This window comes from Pseudorasbora parva, chromosome 24 (assembly GCF_024679245.1).
Source record: "Pseudorasbora parva isolate DD20220531a chromosome 24, ASM2467924v1, whole genome shotgun sequence".
In the NCBI taxonomy this organism is placed as follows: Eukaryota; Metazoa; Chordata; class Actinopteri; order Cypriniformes; family Gobionidae; genus Pseudorasbora; species Pseudorasbora parva.
The window spans coordinates 6489151-6515902 of NC_090195.1; the positions used below are offsets into that span (position 1 = coordinate 6489151).

Below are 26752 nucleotides of genomic sequence, written 5' to 3' on the forward strand. Positions count from 1 at the left end.
CTTGACTTTTTGAAAAAACCATACATTTACCTCTCTAGACTAAACACTTACCGTGGTAATGCCAGCTGAAAGCATTTCCACTCCTGTTTAATTCAAATGTAAAGAACAGCAACAAATCAAAATTTTTGAATCTAAAACAAATGTAATTGCAAACCTGTGTTCATTCGTTCCGCCAGCACCCCCACATGTTCAATTTTTTCTGAGTAGATCATCTGGTATCCCTTAATAAATGCCAAGTAGGATTTGGGTGTCACGTAGGTCTGACGCCTGAAGCGCTGGAAGTACTCAGTGCAGATCTCAGCCACCATGTCTTGGAACATTCCCATTGTTTCCACGACACTCTTCTTCACCTCATCTGAACAACGCAGTGGATAGTTAGCGAGGAAGTGCTGAGCTACGGCTACTAAGGCATCCCGTGGCCATCGCTGGAACCAGTCAACAGTGCAGCCTGATATGAGTCCGGGGAACTTTAGGGCACGGGAACGCAGTTTCTCGCCAACTGGTGAGAAGCAAAGAGCCACATGGAGGTTACTGCGCACTCTGGATAGAAAGTAGTTGTAGAGATTGTCAATGGTGGGTGGGCAGCGTGGGAGATCCTTCTTCATGGCGGGAATAAGACTTTGGGTGATCTCATCCACCTCGTCTCGAGCAAACAGGTTTGAGACTTCTCCAGATGCCAGAACGTTGTTCATGTACTCCAGAAAAGCTTCATCCTTGATGTCATTATCTGTGAAGATGAAGGTCACGCCCTTCCCTTCCAACCCTGCAATTCTGTACAGGGCTTTCAGGTCTTCAATTAGATTACTCACATTGTATGTTCTGTAAGGTGAGAAATTATGTTAAATCTTGTCAAAGAAAATATGATATGTTCATGTTGACTTTAAACAATTTTAAAAAAGACTTAAATATCCAGCAAAACTTTTACAATGAGTAACAAGTACTTTATCCTAAGAAACTATAGGATTTTGCTCTGTGTTTGTTCAATCAATGGCACTGAAAATATGCAAGTAATACCATTAACCCAAGGTTTAGGAACAAACAGTGTGAAACATTGGATTGTAAATGCACCAGATTAATTGTTAACCCCTGTTAAAGTATGAGTAGTAAAACAAAATAACCCAGAATTCCGTTTTTTACTGGGTTTAGAATGACCCAGGGCACTAACTATTTAAATTGTGAAAAGCCCTTATGACAACAATGTGAAATCCAACCATCAAATTTGAGAAGAATTATAATATTCTCACCTAGTCATTGTGATTTGAAAGCTCTGGTATCCAGCAATAAAGGATGCAAGTCGGGTGAGACTCTGTTTTCCAGAACCGCCGACTCCAACCAGTAGGGCATTACCACGAGCTGTCCGGATTATACGTGATATTTTCATCAAATGGATCATAGCATCCTGTAAGAATGTAAAGAGGTCAATGCGATATGTATTAAAAATGTATATCTATCTATATTACCATTTCAGTCTTATCCAACTCTTGGTGATTTTAAGGCCATCTCTCACCCTACACGAGAGATGATGGCCCATGAATTTTCTTGGCAATGTTTTTTCTGTAGTAGTTTGCCAGGTCTCTCCCCATTACATGGCTTGGGACTAACACACACGCATTCAAACATACAGCCAAAATTGGCATGTCCATTCCACCTAACCTGCGTGCGTGGGAAACCGGAGAACCCGGAGGAAACCCATGCTGACCCATGCCCACGGAGATAACATACAAACACAGACACAGAACACAGAAAGGAGCTGTTCGAAACGGAGACCTTCTTGCTGTGAGGTGACAGTGCTACCCACTGAGCCCCTGTGTCGCCAAAAATGTATATATATACAATATATATATGCTTGCTTATACATAAATATATTAATAGTCAGGAAATTAAAAAGTATATTCCTAATGAGTACCATACATTTATGTCAGACAAAATGTATGTCAAACGAAATTATCTGACTGCAACTGATAATCACAATCAATACTAACACAAACACATTCAAAAAAATTTAGCTTAGCCTGCATATTAAAATGAGTGATCAAAAACATCAAGAAATGCTTTTAAAATAAACTTTATTAATATAAGTTTAAAAAAAAAATTGGATAGAAGGGACAGGAAACCATAGGGAGGAGAGAATGGGGAGCATAAATTACCTCAAGTTGGGACTCAAGCTCGGGCCATTGGAGCAGCTGTGCTATATTTTGCAGCACTGTCCACTTTAGGCAACATATTAACATTAGCATTTTTGTTCCACTAACCTCAAAAAAGACCAGATCCATAGCTGCTCCTCTAACAGTTTCATTATACTGTTGTTGAAACCCAGAAAGGCGCTCTGATAGGGCTTTGAAGGAAGGAATTGGCTCATAGATCTTTGGTATATCAACCTCTGCATCTTCAGGTTCATCTCCTGTTATCTCTGGAGCGTCCCGCAGGAAGTCCACAAAGTACCCTTCCCATGGCCCCTGCGCCAAAAGACCAGGACCGTGATCCTGTACTGTGATCTACGGAGCACAGAAAAGTAGAGAAATCAGATGATATACATGTAAAGAAATATTTTTTGTTTTAATACAAGTAAACATCCTTTGGATAAGGTAACAGATCCTGAAGCCTCTAAGAATTTAGTTTACACACCCTCTCTAAAATCGCATCGAATGTCTCTTTGTCCTTGTGATCAATGAAGCGGTCGGCGATGACCCGTGAGCACTCGTGGCGGAAAAGAGATGCCATCAGTTGAGGAGTCTTACACACTTCTGATCCCACGGTAAGAATGCCCTGCCATATCCTGCTCAGATCACGCAGGTTAAAAATGTAGTGGAACTTAGCAGGGGAAGGCAGCATCTGAAAACAATATTAACTTAAAATTATTTTATTAATATACACAACCTAGTTGTACTTAACACTATTGTAAAAATACAGTAACACTAATATTGTGAAATATAAATACATTGTGAAATAATGATCCTACAAAAATCATTCTAATATGCTGATTTGCTGCTCAAGAAACATTTGTATTATTATCAATGTTGAAAAAGTTGTGCTGCTTAATATTTTTGTGGAACCCATGATACATGTTTAGGATTTGTTTATGAATTGAAAGATAAACAAGCACGCACGCACGCACGCACGCACGCACACACACACACACACACTTTTTATATAGGAATAGTTTTTATTTTTGACATCATAAATGTCATTAATGCATCCTTGCTCAAATAAAATATTAATTTCTTTAAAACTTGATAACTTTTTAATACTAAAGTATGAACATATATTGTATAACTACAATAATATCATAATTTCCAGGATAGGAATATAATGTTTAATTGTCTATATAGACCCAAAAGATAAATGTCATTCATGTTTATCAACTGCTACAGAATCAGGTTTACAGCTTATATTGAAGCATACTGACCACAAGAGGACACCATTCTCTAATAATTTAGACCTCCTTGTGCTGTGACAAAAAGCATGCATGTTTAAAAATTCTTATAAACCTTAATAATTTCCTTAAGTGAAACCAAATCAAATTTGAGGGGCCTACGATGCAAAGTACCACACTACATTTCATGTATAGTAAGAAATATCTCTTTTGATATAATTTCGTAATTCATTACCTTAGCTTTGACCGCTTGCCACACTCTCCTGGTGGTAGGAACCAAGGAAGCAGCCAGTGAGCACACCTCTTCAGTGAAGCCCCTTTCTGAGCAAAAATACCCACTGGCCAGTGTGTGGAAGATTTTATCTATAGAGGAGTTGGATGGGAGAGTGCAGTTAAACACAGAGAACTGGCGTTTGAGTCGCTGGGGGATATCATTGCGGCCCCCTCCAGGGTGTATCATGGCGGCCACCAGAAGCAAGTCGACTACGCTGGTGAATTCTCCAGGCCGTTCCAGGCTATAGAAGCCTCCTTGCACCATCAGCTGACGAACAATCTCGTTAGTGATCTGAGTGGTAAAAAAAAAACACTAAAGGCTCAGTCAAGAAGAATAAGAAGGGGTATAGGATGAATAGGATGCTATTATTGTTTACTTCAAAAAATGTTTGCACTTTTGTTAGATTTATTCATTACGCTATAAGATGGTAGTAGCGTAATTTATTGCACATTTAGCTTGAATTGCACTTGAACTTTACACTGTTTGTTATTTGACAGTCCCCATTAAAAAAATTGTACAAAAGTTGAGTATAAAAAACTCACTTTTTTTTTTTTTTTTTTTAAATACATTTATACTTTTTATATTTATATGTATAAAATACGTTGTGCTCAAAGAAATTGACAAAAGGAGCATGTGACTCCTCACCTGATCACCCCACTCATTAATAACTGGCATGTTGATGTCATCAATGAAGACGGTCATCTTCTTCCCTCCGGGAGGTCCGTAGGTGGTGCCCATGCGCTTGTCAATATAGCTTTCGATAGTCTGCTGAAACATGCCAGGCTGGGTGGCCGAGGAGAAGTTTAGGCTTTTGCTCAAATGTGTTTCTGGGTCATACTTGCTGGTGTAGCCCTGTGGGAAGGTTTGAATAGCATGACTTGCAGAACTTAGATGTTTTGCTTTATAAAGCACATTTCTTTTATCTTTTTAGATAAAATTCTATTTACTTTTAATTACTTTACCTTTAATTAAGTTCCTATTTACACTGAAGTTCAAAAATTTGGGGTTGGTACAATTTTTTAAATGCACCAAGGTTGCATTTATTTCATTAAAAATACAGTAAAACGGTAATATTTTATTATTACAATTTAAAATAATAATTATTGTTTTAAATTATTTATAATACATTTATAATACATATTTTTCTTTGAGGTATTAGAAAGTTCAAAAGAATAGCATTTATTTAAAAGAGTCACCACCTTTGGTGTCACCTTTGATCAAGATATACAAGTATTAATTTATTTTAAAAAATGAAATCTTACTGACCCCAAACTGGAATGGCAATTAATTACAGGCAATTGAGTTACGCTGCTGATAATAGCATGGATTAACTGAAACAGACACGCACCTTGATCATGACTGTCTTGGCGGTTCCCTGTTCACCAATTAGCAGAACAGCTTTACCTTGCTTCATAATGGTTTGCATGAGAAAGTCTGTCCGTATATTGTCGACATTAGGTACAAGAATGGAGGCATAATCAGGAACCGTGTCTTTGGGGTAGTTATACTCTGGCACCTAATGATGACATTGCAATTAAAAGGTATGATTAAGGTATGACAAACCATTCATGCTCTGAAAAAAAAGATTTATTAAGGAAATTAAGGAAAAATAGGAAAGCTAAAGCAGGTCGCACACCGGAAGCGAAGCTCAGCGCCGCGCCATGTCTTTAAAAACATACAAAACCATTGTTTTCAATGAGCGTACGCACACCTGCAGCGGCATTCGGCACCTGTCCACGGCAACTCAGGAAGATGTTCAAAACCATCGCGCCACAGAGCGCCATTTCAAGGTTTTCTATTAAATGTATATTATATTTCCTTCAAATTGTCAATGTACATAACACCCTGTGCTACAAGATATACCCATTGTGCAGCTCTTCAGTCAGAAGCCGATTCAAAATTGTGCGTATATAATGTGCGCGTCTGGTATTATACTTAATGAATGATCTTACCCTTGTAGACCAGAGATCCCACTCTCCAGTCGCACTGACTACAAATTCAAAGATGGTCTGGTCCCCCTCTGTGGAGGGCAGGTCCAACCTGGCATTGTGCTTTTTAAGAAACACCTCCATCTTTGCTCGATCTTCCAATTCCAGCAAAGCACCAACAGACCACATCACAGCAAACATGAAGAGACGGTTTATGTGAGCCTCTGTTAGGTACTTCTCTTCAACCGCTGGCAATAGACCCTTTGTTAAATAAATAAATATTTTAATTGAGTTGAAGATTATAGCTAATGATCATTATATTTTTCATTATAAGATCTTATGTATACATATATACACTGTTAGTGTATATTAATGCAATAAGCTACTTTAGCTTTACAGCCTTATTTGGATTATTCCGTTATATCATAATACCTGAAAATAATTGTGTCTGTGCATTACAGTTTACCTGTAATAAATCAATGGTCTGCTTGATGTACATGCATTCGAGCAGCTGCATTTTTGGGGAAACTGCAGTGAAGACAAAATTCATCAAATCCTGTGGAAAAACTACACGTTAGCAGGGAAAAGTGTGAAAATGAATAATGCAATTGGTTTTAGATATCTCACAGTTTCATAGGATCAATAGTCAGAGAGCTCTTCAAAACTGTACAAAATTCTCTCTGACCTTCCCTTAGGCAATGTCAAAGAATCAATAAAACTTTTCATTCATAAACCACTTAATGGCTTACAAGCTTAATGGTTACACGCATTGTATTGATCTGTTTTTATATTGATGTTTTATACAATTTATTTCACCTTGTCAAAATGAAACTAAATATTCTTGTTGTATCAGTTAAGTTGTACTCCAATAACGAATCAGGGAGCATGTAAAACACTGTCCCAATGTCTAGCTGTCACCTGATAAATAGAGTTGAAGGAGGCCAGTAGCACTTCAGCCTGTGTTGCTGAGATCTTTAGCAGCCAGGCCTGCAGTATGGGTTGCCAGTCCAGAACAGAGGAGCTCATGAAGACCATTCCATTGCGGGACACAGTGGCGGGAGATGCATTGTCGATGTTGTGTGGCTCAAATACCACTTTGCAGTTGGGAGCCATTGGTATTCTGTCTCCATTTGCCAGGGTGAGGGTTTTGTTGTCATCTAAGACGGAGTTGAGATTTTCGATCCAGATGGCATCAACTGGACCATCAAGAACAATCCATATGTGTTCGCCCTGTGAAATGTAATTTAATTAGAATTTGTAATGATGTTTAGTGAAAGCCGTGAGCACCAGGTCATTTATTGACAGTGCAAACAAACTGTAATCAAATTTTTATTAATAACTTTTCATACATTAATTTGTTCAATTCCCATGCAAAGTCATATTCATCAGTTGGGGTTGGGCCCATAAAAATGTGACTAATGACAAACAAATTAAATAAAATTGTTTATTGCCAATAGAGTCAAAGTTAAGTTACATAAGCATGTCATTCAATCATGCAAGTTGCTTGTTGACACAACTCTCTCACCTTCTTGGCTTTTAAAGTTTTCCTCCACAGTGTGGAGAAGACACCATCTGTCCAGTCATTTGTGGCCACATCTAATGTGCCGAACATCTGGGAGGCAGTGATGGCCTTGGGATTCATCCTCATTTCTTTGTGTGGATTTCCACAATCTGTCATGGCTTTCATTAAAGTGTGGATACATGTGGTCTTTCCTGTTCCGCTGGGGCCAAGGGTCATCATACCTACATACAGAGAAGAAATAGATGGTTCAGTGCAAGAACAACATTGTCTTCTTTAGCAAAATGTACATTCCTACAGTCTGGGCATTTGACAATATCTCATTCTTATTACTTTATTAGAAGTCAAAGGGATAAAGACTCACCATGTCTCACTCTCTGAGTCTCATATAGTTGCACAAGTTTGAGCATCCAGGGTGGGTGTGCAATCAGTCCGGCTTCTTCAGCTTGTTTGGTGATAGCACTTTCCAGTTCAGGATAACCAGCTTTATCCAGCATGATGCCTGGAAACAAGTCGTTTATCAGACTCATGAACAGAGGCTCATCTTCATCCACCTGTATGAGGAAGAGGCAGGAATAGAGTAAATAGCTAAGAATGTCTGTGACACACTGGCACATTTATCCTTTTGCCTTAAGGTGCTGTTTCCATTCAGATTTAGATCAATCATAGTCACCAGTTTGGAAAGGTTCATGTCACGCAGAACTCTCATGACGACAGTCTTTTCTGGCTCAGTTGGGTTGGATCTTTTCACAGCACCCAGAGTTCTCAAAACAGACAAGATGTTCCTCAAACCAAAGTCATAATGAACCTGTTAAACAAATCATGAAAATGATCAGGAAGATCTGTCAGAATCAGCAACAAAGGAAATCTAATATTTTTTCACAAGATTACAATTTAAAAAAAGTCCATTCATGTAATTTCTGAATGCCTGATATTATTTAATGTAGGATATAAAAAACACTTATAGGGTCATAGAAATCAAACACACATTTAGTTTTAAGTTAATTATAACTCCACCTAACTTATATAAAACTGAGTAAACCACAAACAAATTAAGTTTTTTCTTCACTGTCTTTATCTTTATCCTTCATATATTTTAAAACTGCGGTGAGAACGGATTGATGAAGTTTGCAACATTAACATTGTTATTTCCATATTTGTTACTGTGAAGCTGCTTAAAAAAACAATCTGTATTGTATAAATGACTATATTGACTGAAATGGGAGGGCTTTAAGCCACTAGATTTTGTTTTATTAATGCATTGTAGGTACCTGTTTAGAAAGCTGTTCCTCACACAGTTTGTACAGGGTATAAAATTTGCGGCTGAGGACTTGATTTTCACGAAAACCTGCACTAGCAAGTTTCACTCTCATGATGATGGCTCGGTCAGGCACCATCATGGCCACTGTGCGGAATTGAATTTTCAAGTTCTCTGGCAGCTCCTGCCGACCAGCATAACCTGGGTTCTGTGATTTAAAAAAACGACAAATTAATGGATGGGAACATTTTTTTAAAGTGAAAATGCATGATTGTACATCAAATACAAGTTAGGTGTTTCCCCAGCAGGCGACTTTGATAAATGCAAATAAATTACATGAAGTACAATTTTTGTCACTTTACCATAGTAAGGAAGATGCCAAACTCTTTATCCATATCCACCACATCTCCATCTGTGAATATGAATTGAGTTTTTTTGTTCTTCTTGCACTGCAGGACGATGTAGATTTGTTGAGCAGCTACTGAGAGCACAGGCAGTTCAATGCGGTTGAACTCATCAAAACAGCCCCATGCGCCAGACTGGGCTAATCCTGTTTGACAAACATTATAAACATGAACTGCCAACAAAAAAGGTCACACTATAAATATGTATCCACTATTCTTATTAAGGGTTAAACAGGTGCTCTGGTAAGATTTTTTTAGAGGTGGAAAAGAAGAAAGCCCTTTAAAAAGTTAGTTATGGTGCACTCAACCTTTATAGATCCGGCCCAGTCCACGGAAGTCCATCTGGTCGGAGCAATTGAACACAACCACATATTTTCCCAGGCAGCGGCCCATGTCTTTGGTTGTTTCGGTTTTTCCTGTACCAGCAGGGCCAGCAGGGGCCCCTCCCATACTCATCCCTAAAGCCTGGGCCAGTGTGATGTAACATCTGCAAGGAACCAACCAAAATAAACAAGTGGTTAATACACAGGAGACAATGGGTGCTATTTATTAAGAGCCCTTTTGCTGACGCTGTCTTAGTTTTCTAGAATCTGGCCTCTGCAATGTCTACACTCGCCTGTCAGTGAGAGGTGTAATCACCAGACGATCAGTGCAGCCCAGATACTCATTACAGTAATCAAACTCCACATCCGTGATTTGGATTATGCATCTGTCTGTGTCCTCTATAAAGTAGAAGCGGGACTGTTTCTGCCATTCAAAGTCTAAAGGTGACCGGATGTTCATTCGTACCTTGAGAGGGAGATAAAAAGAGACTTGAAATAAATAAATCTTGTAAAATGTTTCTTAATCAATATGATTGTGAACTTTCAAGAAATACACAATACTCTTCAAAAGTTTGGGGCCAGTATGTTTTTTTTTCCCCTTCTATTGAGTTGAACAAACATGAAGAAAGGATAATGTAACAAAAGATTTCTATTTCAAATAAATGCTGTCCTGAACTACTCATCTACTCATCAAAAAATCCTGAAACACAATATAGCAAGGTTTTCTTGATATAACAGCAGCAAATCAGCATATTAGAATGATTTCTTGAAGCTTTAGTTCCCCTAAACAATTAAAAATAGGTCATTAAGTAGTCCTTGTGACATCAGTGGGTTAGTTAGAATTTTTTGAAGCATCGAAAATACATTTTGGCCCAAAAATAACAAAAACTAAAACATTCAGCATTGTCTTCTCTTCCGGGTTTGTTTTAAATCTGCATTCAAGACTGTGCAGTGACGCTGCTGACGTGTTATCTGGTGCGCCCAAGCTTCATTTATAGTCTGAGGGAGACTGGGCAGTTGCAAATGCGGATTAAAAAAAACCCCGGAAGAGAAGACGATGCTGAATAAAGTCGTAGTTTTTGTTATTTTTGGACCAAAATGAATTTTCATGCTTTAAAAAATTCTAACTAACCAACTGATGTCACATATGGACTACTTTGATGATGTTTTCATTACCTTTCTGGACATGGACAGTATACCTTACATACATTTTCAGTGGAGGGACAGAAAGCTTTCGGACTAATTATAGAATCTTAAACTGATTTCCGAAGATGAACGGAGGTGTTACGGGTGTGGAACGACATTAAGGTGAGTCATTAATTACATAATTTTCATTTTTTGGGTGAACTAACCCTTTAAGGATCATGTGACACTGAAGACTGGAGTAATCATGCTGAAAAATTCAGTGATCACAAGAATACATTGCATGTTAATACAAATATATTCAGAAAACAACATCAGATATTTACATTATTTCTTGTCAAAGAAGCAGCGTTGGATGACATAAGAGTCTTCCAAAAAAACGATTTTGTTTTTAAATCTCAGTTTTGAATGATAGTGTATAAGGTAGTGGATATTCAATTAAAGTTGTATTTGCTGCATTCTCATTTTTCACGTTTGGCAAAAGTATCTAGTTTTCTGTTCACTGTGATTCTGCTACTGTTATTAAAATAACCATGTCATCTGCAGTTCATATGTGGTGTTTTTTTTAATGAGAGAGAGAGAGAGAGAGAGAGAGAGAGAGAGAGAGAGAGAGAGAGAGAGAGAGAGAGAGAGAGAGAGAGAGAGAAAGAGAGAGAGGAGAGAGAGAGAGAGAGAGAGAGAGAGAGAGAGGAGAGAGAGAGAGAGAGAGAGAGAAAGAGCAATGCACACAGAGCGGAAAGGGCTTGAATGAAGCGCGAAAGTGCTAAAAGCACATAACCTTATTGTTTATGCATTACCATAAACAACCCTGAGCTCTTGTGATGTGTACCACTCTTTTGTTATGACATGCTGCACATTTTAAACTGTAGAAACTGTTAAATGGCACAATTATGTCCCACTGTCTGGATGGAACGGCCATTTGAATACCAATGGTGTATAAGGACTGTGTTCAGTTTGGTCTGCTGGAATCAAGGGGTTTCAAGAGAGGGACGCTAACACGTGTCTGCACCTTACACGATCATTATCACTGGTGTCGCAAAAGCTAAAGGCTGTCTACACTAGACGCGACAAAGCACCCGTTGCAAAAGCATTTGTCCTTCGTGTCAGTACGTTATAAATAGAACGAGACACCGGTTTACTGTCTGAGATTTGTTACACACATCGCGCCGTATCCAGTGTAGACAACGGGTTTTGATGTAGTCTCAGTGTTAGCAACCATTTTATACTGAAGAACCCAAAAATCAATCACCAGGTCATCGAAAATGTCCTTCTGGTGAACATGTATGGTGATGAGCGTCTCATATTTGGTTCTTTCCATCTTGGTCAGATCATGAGTAGTCATATCAATCAGTTCGTTTAAAAGATCCAGGAATTTCTGGTTAGTAGTCTGCATTATCTGCTCAAAAAAAGACAAAACCATCAACACATTTGGGAAACATCTTACAAAACATTGTCAGACTGTACTAGAACATTATATAGAACTTATTTAAGGGTAAGAAAGGGAAAAAGGTTGTCCATAAACTGCAACACCCTAAATAAAAATATGACATAAAAATGCCAAAGTAAAGACAAAGTTTGAACCTTCTTGTCAGACTTGCTATGGTGGAGAGCCTCCTCAGCATCTCTGGTCCAGAGGAACTGTATGCCGAGCAGTCCAACCTGAGCAGGGAACATCGACTGGAACTCCACTAGTTTAAAGCCCTGGTCACTAATAACCATGTGGGCTTGTCGTATAATGTTGTGAATGGTCTTCTTGACTCCATCCAGTAACATACCCAGCCAGGCTTCTACATTACCCTGTGGTGTGAGATCAGTAACTATCTTCATTATCAGTGAATCATTATAAGTCTATGGATTTTACCCAATAACTTAAGGTTATAGCACACCTCTCTTCAACATATCCACATAGTTTGAAGTATATTTTTTTTATTCTAGGAATGAAGAATTGTTTTATGCTATTTAGGGTATTTAAAGGTACTCTCAGTAAAATTGTACCTGAGCATTGATTGGTTCACTCAGATCCACTGTTTCCCCTTCCTGAGACTGAAAACCAAGTATCTGGTCATAGTTTTTCTCGTGAAACACAACTCTGTTTACATTATCAAATAGGTTCAACAGGTGAGCCTGAAAGGTACAAAGAAAAAGAAGAGGTTGTTTCTGTTAGAATTAAGAAAATAATACGACACAATTGGTTCATTCATGCGGTATTTGTGATTAAAAACAAAACCTATATGGTATTTGGACAACCCATTTAACATTTAATATTTACTAAATGCTGATTATGGTAACCATACTGATGTGAGAACTTTTGTGTGGCTCTATGACAATGCTAAAATCCTAAAGTTAGATAAACGCACCTGTATGGTGTGTGAGTCAGATGCCTGGCCCAGTATCTCCAGCAAGACAGGGTCAGAAACGAAAAAGAACCGTGGGAAGACGAGACGTTTCTTTTCCAGGTATCCACTCAGAGATTTCTGACACACTTCCAGCTGTTCCAGAAGGTGTGGCAGCAGCTGTTGCAGTGCCTCGTCCCCAACACAGCACTGAACCACACCAGGAATCTCATGTGCTCGCTGCATTATCCTCTGCCATGCTTTATCAATGTTTTGGAAGCGTTTAGCCTCCTGCAGAGAATACATTTTCAGAAGTGTTTAATATACAAAATAGTTTATATATTAATAATTTAATATAATTAATAAATTGGCTATTACACATTTTTTGGGAAACTATCTATTATTTGCACTTTCTGATGTATCATGTTGCACTCTTGTGTACTCTACATGAGTAGTATTTTTACAATATATACTATATTGCCAACCCGCGAAAAACAACCCCACACCATAATCCCCCCTCCGCCAAATTTGACACTTGGCACAATGCAGTCAGGCAAGTAACGTTCTCCTGGCAACCGCCAAACCCAGACTCGTCCATCAGATTGCCAGACAGCTGCTCGGCCATGGAAAATTTCAAGAAGCTCTCTACGCACTGTTCTTGAGCTCATCTGAAGGCCACACAAAATTTGGAAGTCTGTAGCTATTGACTCTGCAGAAAGTTTGCAACTTCTGCGCATTGTGCGCCTCAGCATGCGCTGACTCCACTCTGTGATTTTACGTGGCCAAATGTTTGCAGAAACATCTGCATTCTTTATTTTATTTACCTGTGGCCATGGAAGTGGTTGGAACACCTGAATTCAATGATTTGAAGGGGTGTCTCAATACTTTTGGCAATCAATAGTGTACGTGAGTGAGTATTAGGAAATTATGCCTTGGTGCACACGGCCTTAAGAGAGGAATCTGCCTTAAAGCCCCACTTGGCTACTTTTGCTCTCGGGGTCCCCCTACAGTTTGGAAAAAATAATGTCCTCAACTACTGTCGTAAGCGCTGTAATCCTACAACAGGGGATGCCATCGCGCGTGCATTTGTTGACATGACAACCCTGATAGCCCTGAACTAGTGATGCGTGGCTCGTCTCATAACCCCGGGACCCCGTATGTCTATTTAATGGTCGCGGGTGCGCGGCGGGTTGTAAAAATATATACAGTGGTGCGGTGCCGGCCAAATAACTTCATAAAAGTGGCGCTGCGGATCGGTGCAGCACATGGTGCAGCACTAACAGTTCCCCTGAACACTGCAAGAGGATTTCGAGTTCTTCTGGCGGCGCGTGTGAAATGTCTTCATCCCAGGTAACGTTACAGTCAGTGGCATATGTTTCAGCATGTCATATGAATATAATTTCATGGCTTTTATTTTTTTCAAACACCAAATAATCACGATGCTCACGTTTACAAGCCAGCGTCATTATAGTAGTCTATTGGTTACCGTTTTACAGAATCTATATGATACTTCAGTTCAATGTTTGAGTGGTAGCTCACCGTAACAAGCAGGACAGCATCGGTCGGGCACGCCTCCTCCAGCTCACGCCGACGAGCAAACCCTGGTCACATTTTGATCCTAGTCCTGCCTTTAATCCCATCACTTTTTCGTTTCCTCTTATTGCTTTCCTCCAACAAAACATTTTCTTTCTTATGTGTCTGTGCTGCTTCGGACATGACTATATTATCCGACGAACAAGTTGTGCTCGCACGTCTGAATGTAAGGAAGTGTGTGTGTTGGTGGAAGTGACGTATATGCCGTAAAGCAGTCGAATTTTGTAGTTCTTTTTGTTCTCGGGTTACTACCCGAAGCCCGAAGTTTAAAAGTACGATTAAAAACGATACAGACCCCATCAGGCTATGGCAGACGTGTCATTCAACCTATTGTAAGTCGATTTATCATCACAAGAGTCTTAAAAAATATATTATGAAGGTTGAAAAGTTACCTAGTGCTGCTTTAAGCTGATGATACACGGGGCAACTTTTTGAGAAAGGTTGCTGAAAGATATTGCTTGGGGACTTTCCCATTGAGAATGGGCAACAAATTTCTGTCTGGATATCCAAAAAGAAATGTGTTGCCCATTCTCAATGGGAAAATGTATGATAGTTATTAGAAGGTAGTTGCCTATGTAGACAACTGACCATTGACAGGGTAAAAAAAAGGGTAATGTGTTTGGATTCAAGCTACCTGCGGCAGTTGTTTGGCAATGTCTCCACCCACAAACACAGCCTCTAGGTACAGCCACAGATTCTGCACAGTCAGCCACTTCTCAATCACTTCTGAACTGTTCGACAACTTCTGCACCCACTGCTGGATGGTGGGCTTAAAGGGAGCATTGTATCTGAAACAAGAATTTAGTGTACAACTGTAATAAATACAATATTACATTTATATATTTGTAAAGAATCATATCATCAATTAAATAAAAAAATAACCCAAAAATGTAAAATATTGTATAACACAATACCTGTTACTCATTAAAGACCCAAGCACCATAAGACTGTCCTCCATTAATGCCACCTTCTCTGAAGTGTCAGATCCCTTTAGCAGCAGCTCTCCGCGATTCCTGAAAGGGTAATTTCCCTTTTGTAAAATTAATTGATTTTATAACAAATTAATTAATTTAATCACACATTAAATTCTTTCTCTGACCTGAATGATGCAAACGTAAATTTATGGTTGCTCCATTCTGTCACAACATCTTTGAGTTTGGCCTCAATGTCTCGCTCCTTCACTGCGCTGATACATACATCCTGGTACCCACAAGATTTTATAAGATACTGACGGCCTTGTGATATGCAATCAATTTGGTTCCAACCATTAAGGATATGTTTAATAGTATTGTACATACATGTAATTCTATATTTTGCCAGTACAATACCTCAATATCTTCTTTGGCCTTTAGCAGAGGTGCTTCCATGACATTTCGAAGGCTAAAATTCACAGCTTCCACTTCAAACTTGTGGCCGGTAATATCAGTCAAGCGCTGCCAATGTCGGGACATCATTGCCTGGTCGTGAATGTGTATATTAATACAAGATTTACATGTTTGTTTGCTCTGTATAAATGCAATATGTTGTCAATGAACAAATGCTTGCTTAAAGGCACCTTATTTGCCATCATGTAGAGCAAAGGACAGGTTTCATTGAAGTCATCAATGGTTTTTTTCAGGTCATTGAAAGCTTGCCACTCTTTCAGGGCCGCAGGTAACTTACGGATCCTTTAAAAGAATTACAAAATAAACTCTCAAATTTAGTCCATACCATATTCGTTAAAGTTTTAGAAAGTGGGAATCATAAAAACCTATTCTGAAAATCCAGCAGTTCACTATTTATCTTATCTATATTGAGGTCGGCCCATAATATGTCATAATATCCAGTAACGCTGTCTGTGACAGAATTGTAGAGGCTGTACAGCTTGGACAAAAGGTTGAGCTCTCGTTTGATTCTGTGAAGATCAGGATATTCTGAAAAAACAAAAAAAAGAGAGATTACAAAGATGCAAAAACCTAACGACTCAATGTACACAACCTTTCAAAAGTTTGGGATCAGTAAGTTTAAAATATGTTTATAGAATAATGTTTTTTTTAACATTAAGATTAATTTAATATTCAATAAAAATCATGACAAATATATTTTATGCTTTCCATAAAGAATGTTAAGCAGCACAACTAATTTCAACACTTCAGATACCTTTAACAGGGAGGCCAAACAGTTCTTCGCCACTGGAAAAGGTGACATATTTCCTCCACAGTTCATCAAACCTGGCCTGATAAACTTGCAACCTGTCACTGGCTTCACGTGGAGACAAACCTGTTACTCCAGGACCACTGAACACACACAGAGGATTTATTAAGACACTGTAATCACTGATAGAGGTACATAAGAGATTACATGAATAGAATATGCAAATTAACCTGTTATCATAGTCATCATAGAAATCTTGCACAGATTTCTGGAAGATCTCAACTCCAGCTACAAGCTCTGCCTTCATTTGAGGCTGAACTTCCAAGAGCTTATTCTGTGTTTCTTTAACCTTCAAAATACAAAACAGATCATCAAACATTTACAAGCAAATGCTTACAAAATGAAAACCCATGAAGACAAGGTAAAGATGATTCTCTATGTCCTTCAAAATAGAAAAATTAAAGAAAATAAACAACTATTTATTTTAACATTATTTCATTGGGTCTCAAAAAGCACTTCCCTTACCATCACATGAAGTTCCTTCCAAGCATACACGACCCTATCAATTTTTTCTGCATTTCCATCACTGTAGTACAGCTCATGGCGATTCAGCAGTGTGAACGACTCCTCCACCGGTCCTATGAGTGTGTCTATCCGTATCTCTGCCTGATGCACCTCCTGCACAGCAGCCATAGTTTCCCTCACATCATCCAGGTCAGAGATGGGCCTTTGCAGCTGCCTGCTCACCCCATCCACAAAAGAGCTAATCTCTGCCATGTTCACAGAGGCCTTCTGGTTTAGAGCTGCCCCAAATGCACGTTTCCAGGTGCGACACTCTTGAATGAGGGACAGTTTGAGGGAGTCAGTTTCGCAGAGGATAGGGCCCGCAATGCTTGTGGAAGGCAGCTTTTGAATTAGGGTCTCAAATTTCTGATGACAAAAATGTAGAGGACGTTAATATCACTCAGTTAAACTGTAGCTGTCTTTAAGTTTTATAACAATTATTTAACAATTACGTACAGAGTACTTAGACAGTTGGGCAGTGAATTCTGCCAAATGTGGTTTGGTCTCCAAAAATGCGTTCACCTGTTCTGCTAGGTCCTGAATTTAAAAAAAAATGTATGTCACAAATTTTGATGTCCTGATGCTATACATGGGCATGTACACACTACAGATAAATTCACACATTTCAGTCATTTAAGGGAGTGACAACCACATTCAACATCTGAAGTAACTCTTGAAAAATGCAGGTAGTGACAACCACATTTTCACAAATTCTATGCAGAGTATAGGGAACCAAACTGAACATACAGTTGTTAATGACATATTTTAACATGCATCAGAGATGTTTCTCTCCTTTGTATGTGTGTAGTGCAAGAAATCACAGAGAAAGAAGAACAAGCCCACAATAAACCAAAATTCCAAATGCTTAATGTTGAAAATATCACGACCAGCACCTGCTCACTTTTAATAACTGTAAACTCAATCGCTTTATGAGCCAACCTTAAACAACAAGCCCCAAAAATCTTATAATAATTGGACATGGCAACACTGCACGAGTCTGTAAAGCAGTCTTTTCATGCATAAGCAAAACACACATGACTTTAATAAAAACTTACATAAAAAAATGCTGAACGTAATGAGATTTTTGTCGCTTTAATATTTCTTTGGTCAGAATAGTGGAGACCAAACACACAAGACACCGGAACGTTGCTATGGTTACTACGGTGTCAATCATCAGTTTCAGGAGCGAGTTCTGTTCTGTACACACATGGTATACTTTAGGGGGTTCACTCCTGCATTTAAATGTGTAAATGCATAAGAATGTCACTCCTGAAACTACAGTGTATGTGGCCAATGTGTATTTGCCTGTCAAAAACATGTCTGGATCACTCCTTTATATATATATATATATATATATATATATATATATAGTTTTCCTCATGGCACGTCAAATATGACACAGACATAGTCTAGACAGGTTTTGTAGTTTACACGTGTTACATGCTTTATACATTTTAGTGTTTTATGTTAGTGCTCTAAATGGACTGCACTGATTTAAATGTATAGATTTTACCTGGCTCCACAGGGCTGAAAACTGAGACAACCCTTCCAGGATGTTCCCAGCATCTACTTTGAGGGAGGACACCACAGGGAGAAGCTGCGCCAGAGCCTTGTTCACATCCTTATGTTCCATCACCTGTCTGTCCAGAGACCTCAGCATGAGTGGTTTAGTCACCAGAGTCTCGTCTCCATTCTCCCGCGCTGCTAGCTGCTCTGCCTGTGGAGTCACAAGACTTCTAGCCAACTAATCTCTGACAAAAGTTTATAAAGCATCTGTGGCATGCTATTGATTACCACATAATACTTTTGGAAGTAAAATCAAGTGTACAGTGGTGCACTTTCCATGGACAATAAACGTCTATGAGGCAATGCACAGTATTTATAAGTTTAACTTGTTTTGAATCTGGATCATTCTTTTAATTATTTTACCTCCCATTGTTCCTGTTGGATCTTGCAAAATGTCCAGAGTGGAATATCCTTTGCCATTGAAAGCACCATGTTTACTGCTTTATTGAGAATGCCCTGCAAAACAAGGACAAGTGAGTGTTTAAGAACTGTAAAGCCAAACTAAAGTCTTAGCATTTAAATTGTAATTCATATTACATAGTAAAGTATAAGTGAATTTATACACAAGGTATGGTGGTTTATAAAAATCTATTTTATTTAACATTTTATTATTCTATGTTTGTGTACTGTTCAAAAGCTTGAGGTCAATAATTGTTTTTGAAATAATTGTCAGATGCTAATCAAGGCTGCATTTAAAAAAATAATTTAGTAATATTGTGAAATATTATTTAAAAACATATTTAAATCTATTCTAGTATATTTTAAAATGTAATTTATTCCTGTGATCAAAGCTGAATTTTCAGCATCATTACTCCATTCTTCAGTGTCACATGACCTTTCAGAAATCATTCTAATATGATGATTTTGCTGCTCAAGAAACATTTCTTATTATTGCAAATGATGCAAACAGTTGTACTGCTTCACATTTTTGTGGAAACTGATCATTTTTTCAGGATTCTTTGGTAGAAAATAGAAAGCTGAAAATAACTGTTTTTTTGTTGTTGAAAGAAATATAAAACCTAAATGTTTTTAATCAATTTAATGCATCTTTGCTGACGAAAAACATTAATTCCCTGCAAATAATAAAAAAATGTATAAAAAACTTCCTGACCCCACATGTTTGTACAGAAGTGTTCTCTAAAAAATGCTAGATTGTTTCAACACAAATTTAGGTCAAATATGGGCACACCCAACAGTTAAAAATAAATTACATTTTAACCCAACAGTTGGGTTTGTTCATATTCTACCCAAATTTGGGTTGAAACAACCTAGCATTTTTTAGAGGGTATACTTTATATCTGGTATTATGCTGTTTTCACATCAGTACCTGTATGTGCTCTAAACTTGGTCTGATGACGATGTTGGGAATGGCCAACTCAACTGAAGCCCTTAAAAGAGGAAACTGAGTGGTAGCTTTTTTTTTAGATGAAGAACGATGCGTGGATGTCACAACAAGCAGCCGACATCGCAAAGCATCTAGAGAGCATTTGGTAGCTATCAAAGGAAGAAAAAAAAAAGAGTGACTCTTACAGATAAATTCATTTCAAATAAGGGTGTCCATTTTGAGAAGAAACCCTGATGCATGATTACATAATGCATGCATACCTTTGACCAGAGCATCTGTGTTTCTCTGACACACATGTCCTATCATGATGTAGACAGTACATGGGAGACACTGTAGACAACGTGTCCTCTGCTTGGCATCAGGATGCAAACATTGGTAGTTCTGAACACACGTGAAGATTTTCTCACAAAACTACTAATGTGTCCTGTGAGAGTTTATAACAGTAATATAACACATTATAAAGGCCAATTCACACTGCATAGACAGACGCAATCCAACGGTGACAGTCACCGGATTACAGCATGTCAATTTCTAATTGCGATTCAGCATGTTGAATGGGCAAAAACAAGCTCTGACAGATGGCAACAGACTCTGACAGTGGTAACACAATGATCTGACAAAACCTAACGAAGTGTCTGTTGCCGTCTGTCTGCACACAGTGATTTGGCCTTAATGAGCAACAAGTTGTCTAATCGAGTGCTAAAAAGTATTTCAGAATTACACACAATAATTAACTTGTCAAAGCGAGTTGATAATTGATCTGTTTATAGCACCTGCAAGTTGACTCTTTCTGAAGGTTTCAGCACTGTATTCAGTTCCTCAACCAACTCCAAAATTGAGCCCTCCACCTGCTGGCTTGCACTTGAATGAAAATAAAGGAATTCTCAAATTATTTCAAATCACTATGAACCTTAGACAGGATATCCAATTTAATTTTACATGCATGAAAACAACGCTTTGAGGGATAGAATTATGTTCTGTTCAAGGGTTTTTGAAGCTTTATGCCTATTTAGCTGTTCGAAAGTCGAAGAAAGATTGAAAATTTCCCCTTTTGATCTGAATAGAATATGATCAGAAAAGAAGACATAATCCCTGACCTAAGTCAGAGGAACTTTTTTTGTATGGTCTGAATTTCTAGTCCTCGCAGCTTTGTTTTCTCGTCAAATTAAATATTAAATTAAATTGTCAAATTAATTAAATAAAGACAAATACTATGTTTTACATTTACATAAAAGTAAAAGTACATTTACATAAAAGTGTCACTCACATCGTCAGCAATTCTTTCGCAGTGCGGATTTTAGTCTCTGTATTGGTGAGGAATTTCTCGGGTGTAACTGGTTCGTATTTGCCCAGTATCAGCAGATTAGTGGAAGACATGGATTTTAAGACACTATCAATTCGACATTCCAGAATATCCATAACAACTTTCACTACTTGTTTCAGCTTCTGTAGTGCCTTGCTCACAGAGCCTATGACTGAGAAACATTAGGAAAATAATTAAAACAGACATAAGATGATAAACCTTAATACAAAAGTCTTAATTGAGCAATAAAATGAACCTCATATTTCTAAAAAGTGACCCAAACTCTAAGGCAGCGTATACTGCATAGTGCATGACTTTTCATTCGGCACATACACACTGCGGGTTAATACGCTCAATGAGGACTTAATCTCATTCTATATATGCAAAGTTTAGTTATTAAAGGGAGTGATATTGATATTTTATCTAATGCAATACAGTTCAGATATTTAAAAAAAAAAGAGAAGTAAATACTGGTAACACTTTACAATAAGGTCTCATTTGTTAACATTAGTTAATGTATTATTGCTTAAATAGATCAATTATCTTGTTGCTTAATGTATTAACATGAACTAACTGTGAGCAGTACATTTGTTACTGTATTTGTTAATCTTTTCTAACGTTAGTTAATAAAAATACAGCTGTTTATGGTTTGTTCATGTTAGTTTACAGTGCATTAACTAATGTTAACAAGATTTTAATAATGTATTAGTAAATGTTGAAATTAACATTAACAAAGATAAATAATGCTTTATAAGTGCAGTTCATTATTAGTTCATGTTAACTAATGAACCTTATTGTAAAGTGTTACCCAAATACTTTTTAGGGCTTCTGTAAACATTTTGCATACTAAAATTAGCATGGATGATGAAAGCATGGATTCATGAAATAATTGTTTTACATGAGTCAATATAGAGGGAAGTCCATGAGATAGAGATCAGTCCAGGGTAGAGGGCAGTCTTTACAGATCTGATAAAGGGCTTCATCGTGGACATCAGCATACTGGGTATCCTCCTGACTACTGTATTAAATTCTCTCAGCATACTCTGTAATCTAAAAACATTGAAATTCCACTTCATGTTAATAAAATTATTAACATCAAAATTAAATTCCGAACAATAATTTATGCTTGTTTGTTTATATTAGTAGCTTTGTCCTAAACCTGTGTGCGACGTCACTTTTTCTAATGCCACCATACAGTACATCCTAACCATCATAGAATCTCTTACAAGCCTGATTTGGAACTCTTCACGTAGCAACTGTACATGTCACATATATATTTTTTAAAAAATTAAGTTGAAAATTACTGGTGTAATATGATCACTATAATTTTAATGTAAGGTAAATCTCTTTCATGCACTCACTTGTCACGATACTCCTTCAACTGAGGTTGTTTGGCAACCATGTTGCGGATAAGATCGGGTACATCTGCACCCATCTGATACATGCTATTTGCCTCTTGCAATACCTCCAGGACCAGAGGGTCAAGATTCACATAGAACTCCTAGCCACAAATAATGTTTAAGGTAAATAAATATTTAATTACCTAATCCATAAAACAAATTCCTTTCAGATTTTCATGATTTTATGAGCGTACAGTTTGGATTTTATACATAACAGGTAAAACATTTTTTTTATTAAATACATACATTCACAGTACTGATACATTTTGTCAATGAAAAATGTCTTGAAATTTTGGCTTGAAGTGATAAACTTGTAGTGAAAAGTAGACGCAAACCTCAGTTTCTGGGTGTCTGATCAGCAGTGAAGCACTGAGACCATCTAGTCCAAGATCTACACCTTCAATCCAAGCTCTGTGATGTATCATTTCATACTTCATGAGCACGACAGCAAGTCTGTTGTATCCTTGAATAAACTTCCTCCTATCTGCTGTCTAAAAGTCAAGACAAAATAATTGAGTCTAAATTATTTTATTTTTTTCAGAAACAAACTCCATTTAAATTAAAGTTAAAGGTGCACTATGCAACTTTTCCATCCACTAGAGGTTGCCTATTCAAAACAAAGCTGTAGTTTGATGATGGCATGTTTGAGCACAGCATCTTGGGACATGTGGTCTTCACCTCATAGCTGGTGGAAAAGAATCGGGATAGGACTCCGGCAGAAATCATGTTCATTGATGCGATTATTAATGTAACTGTAGTATGAAGCAGAGCAGGACAGAGTGTTGTAGAACTGAGCGAGGCCGCTGGAGCGATTGTTAATGAGATGAACAACACACGCCTCGTGAGCAGCGGGACTTTTACTGTGACGAGACACAGTCGCCGGGCGTCGGCGCTATTACCGCTTTTCTGGTCATGAGTATGAGTTAACGTAGCTCTGTTTATCATATTAGATACATTTAGGTGTTTAAAATGATGTCATGACGTTACTGTGCATTCAGTCAGCGGCTGCTGTGACACTTGTTCACACTGCTAAGAGTAAAGCACTTCTGCAAAATAAAACTGGAAACTGAAGGTAACGCAGATATGACGCAATTGACAGGTGACTCCCTCAGACGCTATGCTCAAGCGCCCCGGCTCCTTGGTTAAAATAGCAATTTTTTCACAATTTACAAATAGTTGGAAACATTTGGGATATTGTAAGTATATCACTGGCCTGGTGGTTTTTGGATATTTTACTGCAAAAATACTACATAGTGCACCTTTAACTGTGTTCATTTATTGATGATTAGACATGACAATCTTGTCTTTGCATATTACCTGCATAATGTGTAATTTGTCTTTTAGGATTTGCATTGGCAAGTCAATTTTTCTAAACAGACGTTGTGACCATGCAATTTTCTTAGCCAGCTGCAAAAGAAAATGTAAAACACTTTAACATTTTAGTCCCAGTAACACTGCTGTCTTGTGTTATATTCTTAAATAAGTTGTGAGCATGTTTGCATTTTTTAAAACATTAATAGTATTACATTTTTTTAAATATGAATAACAAGTATGTTAACTCCTCAAAAGGGAACTTACAGGGGTCAGTTGTAAACCATTTGGATTGTCCTTCTCTTTTTGGTAGCATGTGCGCACAAACTCAAGGTCATTCTCATACCGTTGCAGAACTACCATATACTTCTGTTTGAGGTCCATTCGTTTGCCAACACTGTTCTCAAATTTGGACAACAGGTCAAGGATCTGCTCAGTCTGTGGGTGCAGTAAAAAAAGTTTCAGTGTAGGAGGAATACATTTACACAATCTATTGGTCATGTACTGTAATGAATGGATCCTTCATTCAAATGTTCAATTAATAATATGTATATAAAATGGCCTTACAGTGAGTGGTTGTTGAAGCCAAGTGTCAATCAGTGCATCTAGAGACTGATACAGGGCCTGGATTTGATTTCGGAACTCACTGTAGTCATTGTCAAACTAAAAGACATAATGTCATGTCATGAGTGATAGTTGTCTAAATAAAAACATAAGACTAAATCAAAGAAATGCAGCAAGAAGAGATCTTACCTCTAATTTGCGATGATCAAGCACATTGTAGGTCTTGGATTTGATGCTGGTGACAATAGCTTGGTAGCGCATGTATATCTTCTCAACACCTTCAACTTTCAAAAACTGCAGGGCTGAAAAATCTTCAAGAGTTATGGCCATGTCTGTTAACTTCTCCAGACGTCTGCAGAATGTGTCGAACTTTCCGAAGATGTAATTTTCACTGTTGGTATGACACAGCAGAGCTATGTTAAATATACTAAATATACAAGTTGACTTTAAAGCTATGGTTTACGGACCTCAATTCAAATTTCTGTTCAAGAGGGTTCTGCTGTAAGTTCTCTTTCATTTGGTGGAAGCATTGCTGGTACTCCTGGTTCAACTGTATACATTCTTTCATCCTCTTGAGCAGTTCCTTTCTAAATGGGAATACAATGTATCAATGTATTTAATCTATATTCCAACTTTAGAGACACAGTTCTAAAGGCAAAGAAGTCCAACCTTTCCAAGTCCCAGACTTTCATCACCCCTTGACAGAGATAAGCCTTGCTGGTGGTCACCATTTGATTAGTGACCTTCACAAAGAGTGATGTCATGTGTTCTGAGGTGTTGTAATATTGAGACACTCTCTGAATCATTTGTATGTTGTTCATCAGTTTAGGAATATGTTTCAGCATGGTAGTCTAAAACAAAAAGTAGAAATATATACAGTATTACTGAAATATTATATTGCAGCTGGAGCACAAGCTAAAAATTTGACCCTTAAAGTGTTCCATAAATGGCACTCTTGGTTATATATTTTTTTTTCTGAAGAATGTATAATATACAATTTTGGAGCTTACTGGAGTGCTTTCTTCCAAAAGTTCAAAGAAATTGTCCAGAGTCGATAGATATTTCACATTGTTTTTAGCCTCATTGGACACAACAGTAATATTTATATCCTATGGGTAGAAAACAGCAAAATACAAACAACATGTAAATCAGGTATTAAATATACAATGTACAAAAGTTCTTAACAGTTCAAACATTCTTATTAAAGTAATATGAAAAATATGAAAATGTATGAAAAAGCAAAGCAGAACAAAACATCTACTGAACTGACCAGTTCCTTCCATTTACTTATTGTCTTGGACTTGGCCAGATGCAATATAAAAAAGACCTTCTTCACATAAGGGTCCTTGATTTCATCCATGAGGCTGAAAAAACATGATTACACAGTAAATCTAATAAATTAAATAAATAAAGGCACTAAATTAAATACCAATCTTGTATGTTATTATTGAGGAAAAAGACACACACTTCTGGATGGAGTAGTACCTGCTGAATGTGATAACTCTGCGCTTCCAGTGTGCCAGCTCTGCTAAGGGTCCAACATTATCTGCTTCTTTCCTAATGCGTTCACCCTCTGTAAGCACTTGTTCTATCTGCTTGGCCCAGTGTAACAGCACTGTTTCTAGAACTTCTACCAGCTCAGAGTTTTTAACTTAAAGCCAAAGACAAAAAAGAGAGATTAACACAACAGCTAAGGTTTGGGACTAGCTTGTAATTTTTGCCATCTGTTTGACCCACTGTTTGTGTGTGCTATTTATTTTTTATGTTCTTAAAAGTAAGCATGTTATTTTATGTGCACAAAAAAATTGTCATTGGGAGAATTGCTATGCAATTGCTAACAGCTAAGTGTTAACATTGTCCATTTATGAAACACGTGTTAAGCCCTTACATAAACATTGTTACTTTGAATTAGTGTTAATTTCGTCAGCTATTTTTTGTTATATAAAGTCTCAGTCTTGGTAATATCAGATCAATGTGTTAAAGGCATAGTTAAATGTGCTTTTTAGTCCACCTTGACCTTTTTTGTACAGTCAAGTTTTAGTCTACTAAATGTCTGGCCAGTTTAGCCTAATAGATTAATAAGAAACTTCTCTAAAAAATAAAAACAGTGAAATTTCATATTACTTTAATGTTTTTTTCTATTAAAACAACAACAAAAATTCTGCAGTTTTAGTCGCACAAACTGCACAAGCTGCTTGTGAGTTGTGACACAACACAGACTCACTGAATGACACTTTAATTTAAGCAGAACATTTCAAATGGAGATTGCTGAAAAGCAGCGTACTTGTTTATTGTTTTTTTCCGATTATCTGTATGTGCGCGAGAGAGAGTTTAAAACACTGAATAGAATCTGTTCTTTTAACAGAAAAACTCTGTTTGGGGATTTCAAGTATTGAAATCTGACCACCTCAAGCATGA

General features: G+C 37.5%; 1 protein-coding gene across 1 annotated transcript in view; it reads right to left on the reverse strand.

The window, feature by feature from the left end:
* dnah5l (dynein, axonemal, heavy chain 5 like) overlaps positions 1-26752 on the reverse strand; it is a 49952-nt gene that overhangs the window by 15389 nt on the left and 7811 nt on the right. The window contains exons 10-58 of the mRNA XM_067434400.1: positions 25820-25985; positions 25605-25698; positions 25345-25443; positions 25004-25185; positions 24802-24921; positions 24524-24725; positions 24338-24433; positions 24038-24208; positions 23777-23866; positions 22795-22950; positions 22421-22560; positions 21958-22109; positions 21024-21231; positions 20530-20617; positions 20017-20137; positions 19739-19905; positions 18775-18867; positions 18359-18562; positions 17302-17382; positions 16807-17211; positions 16512-16630; positions 16288-16424; positions 15899-16061; positions 15704-15815; positions 15477-15605; positions 15248-15348; positions 15063-15161; positions 14783-14936; positions 12580-12846; positions 12218-12346; positions 11804-12019; positions 11472-11618; positions 9373-9545; positions 9065-9243; positions 8715-8902; positions 8366-8560; positions 7768-7902; positions 7459-7648; positions 7101-7318; positions 6494-6805; positions 6042-6131; positions 5600-5836; positions 4996-5163; positions 4293-4499; positions 3609-3938; positions 2626-2832; positions 2253-2495; positions 1245-1399; positions 155-819 (exon numbers count right to left, since the gene is read on the reverse strand). Coding sequence (XP_067290501.1) covers positions 155-819; positions 1245-1399; positions 2253-2495; positions 2626-2832; positions 3609-3938; positions 4293-4499; positions 4996-5163; positions 5600-5836; positions 6042-6131; positions 6494-6805; positions 7101-7318; positions 7459-7648; positions 7768-7902; positions 8366-8560; positions 8715-8902; positions 9065-9243; positions 9373-9545; positions 11472-11618; positions 11804-12019; positions 12218-12346; positions 12580-12846; positions 14783-14936; positions 15063-15161; positions 15248-15348; positions 15477-15605; positions 15704-15815; positions 15899-16061; positions 16288-16424; positions 16512-16630; positions 16807-17211; positions 17302-17382; positions 18359-18562; positions 18775-18867; positions 19739-19905; positions 20017-20137; positions 20530-20617; positions 21024-21231; positions 21958-22109; positions 22421-22560; positions 22795-22950; positions 23777-23866; positions 24038-24208; positions 24338-24433; positions 24524-24725; positions 24802-24921; positions 25004-25185; positions 25345-25443; positions 25605-25698; positions 25820-25985 — 8700 coding nt within the window. The remainder of the gene's footprint in view (positions 1-154; positions 820-1244; positions 1400-2252; positions 2496-2625; positions 2833-3608; positions 3939-4292; positions 4500-4995; positions 5164-5599; positions 5837-6041; positions 6132-6493; positions 6806-7100; positions 7319-7458; positions 7649-7767; positions 7903-8365; positions 8561-8714; positions 8903-9064; positions 9244-9372; positions 9546-11471; positions 11619-11803; positions 12020-12217; positions 12347-12579; positions 12847-14782; positions 14937-15062; positions 15162-15247; positions 15349-15476; positions 15606-15703; positions 15816-15898; positions 16062-16287; positions 16425-16511; positions 16631-16806; positions 17212-17301; positions 17383-18358; positions 18563-18774; positions 18868-19738; positions 19906-20016; positions 20138-20529; positions 20618-21023; positions 21232-21957; positions 22110-22420; positions 22561-22794; positions 22951-23776; positions 23867-24037; positions 24209-24337; positions 24434-24523; positions 24726-24801; positions 24922-25003; positions 25186-25344; positions 25444-25604; positions 25699-25819; positions 25986-26752) is intronic.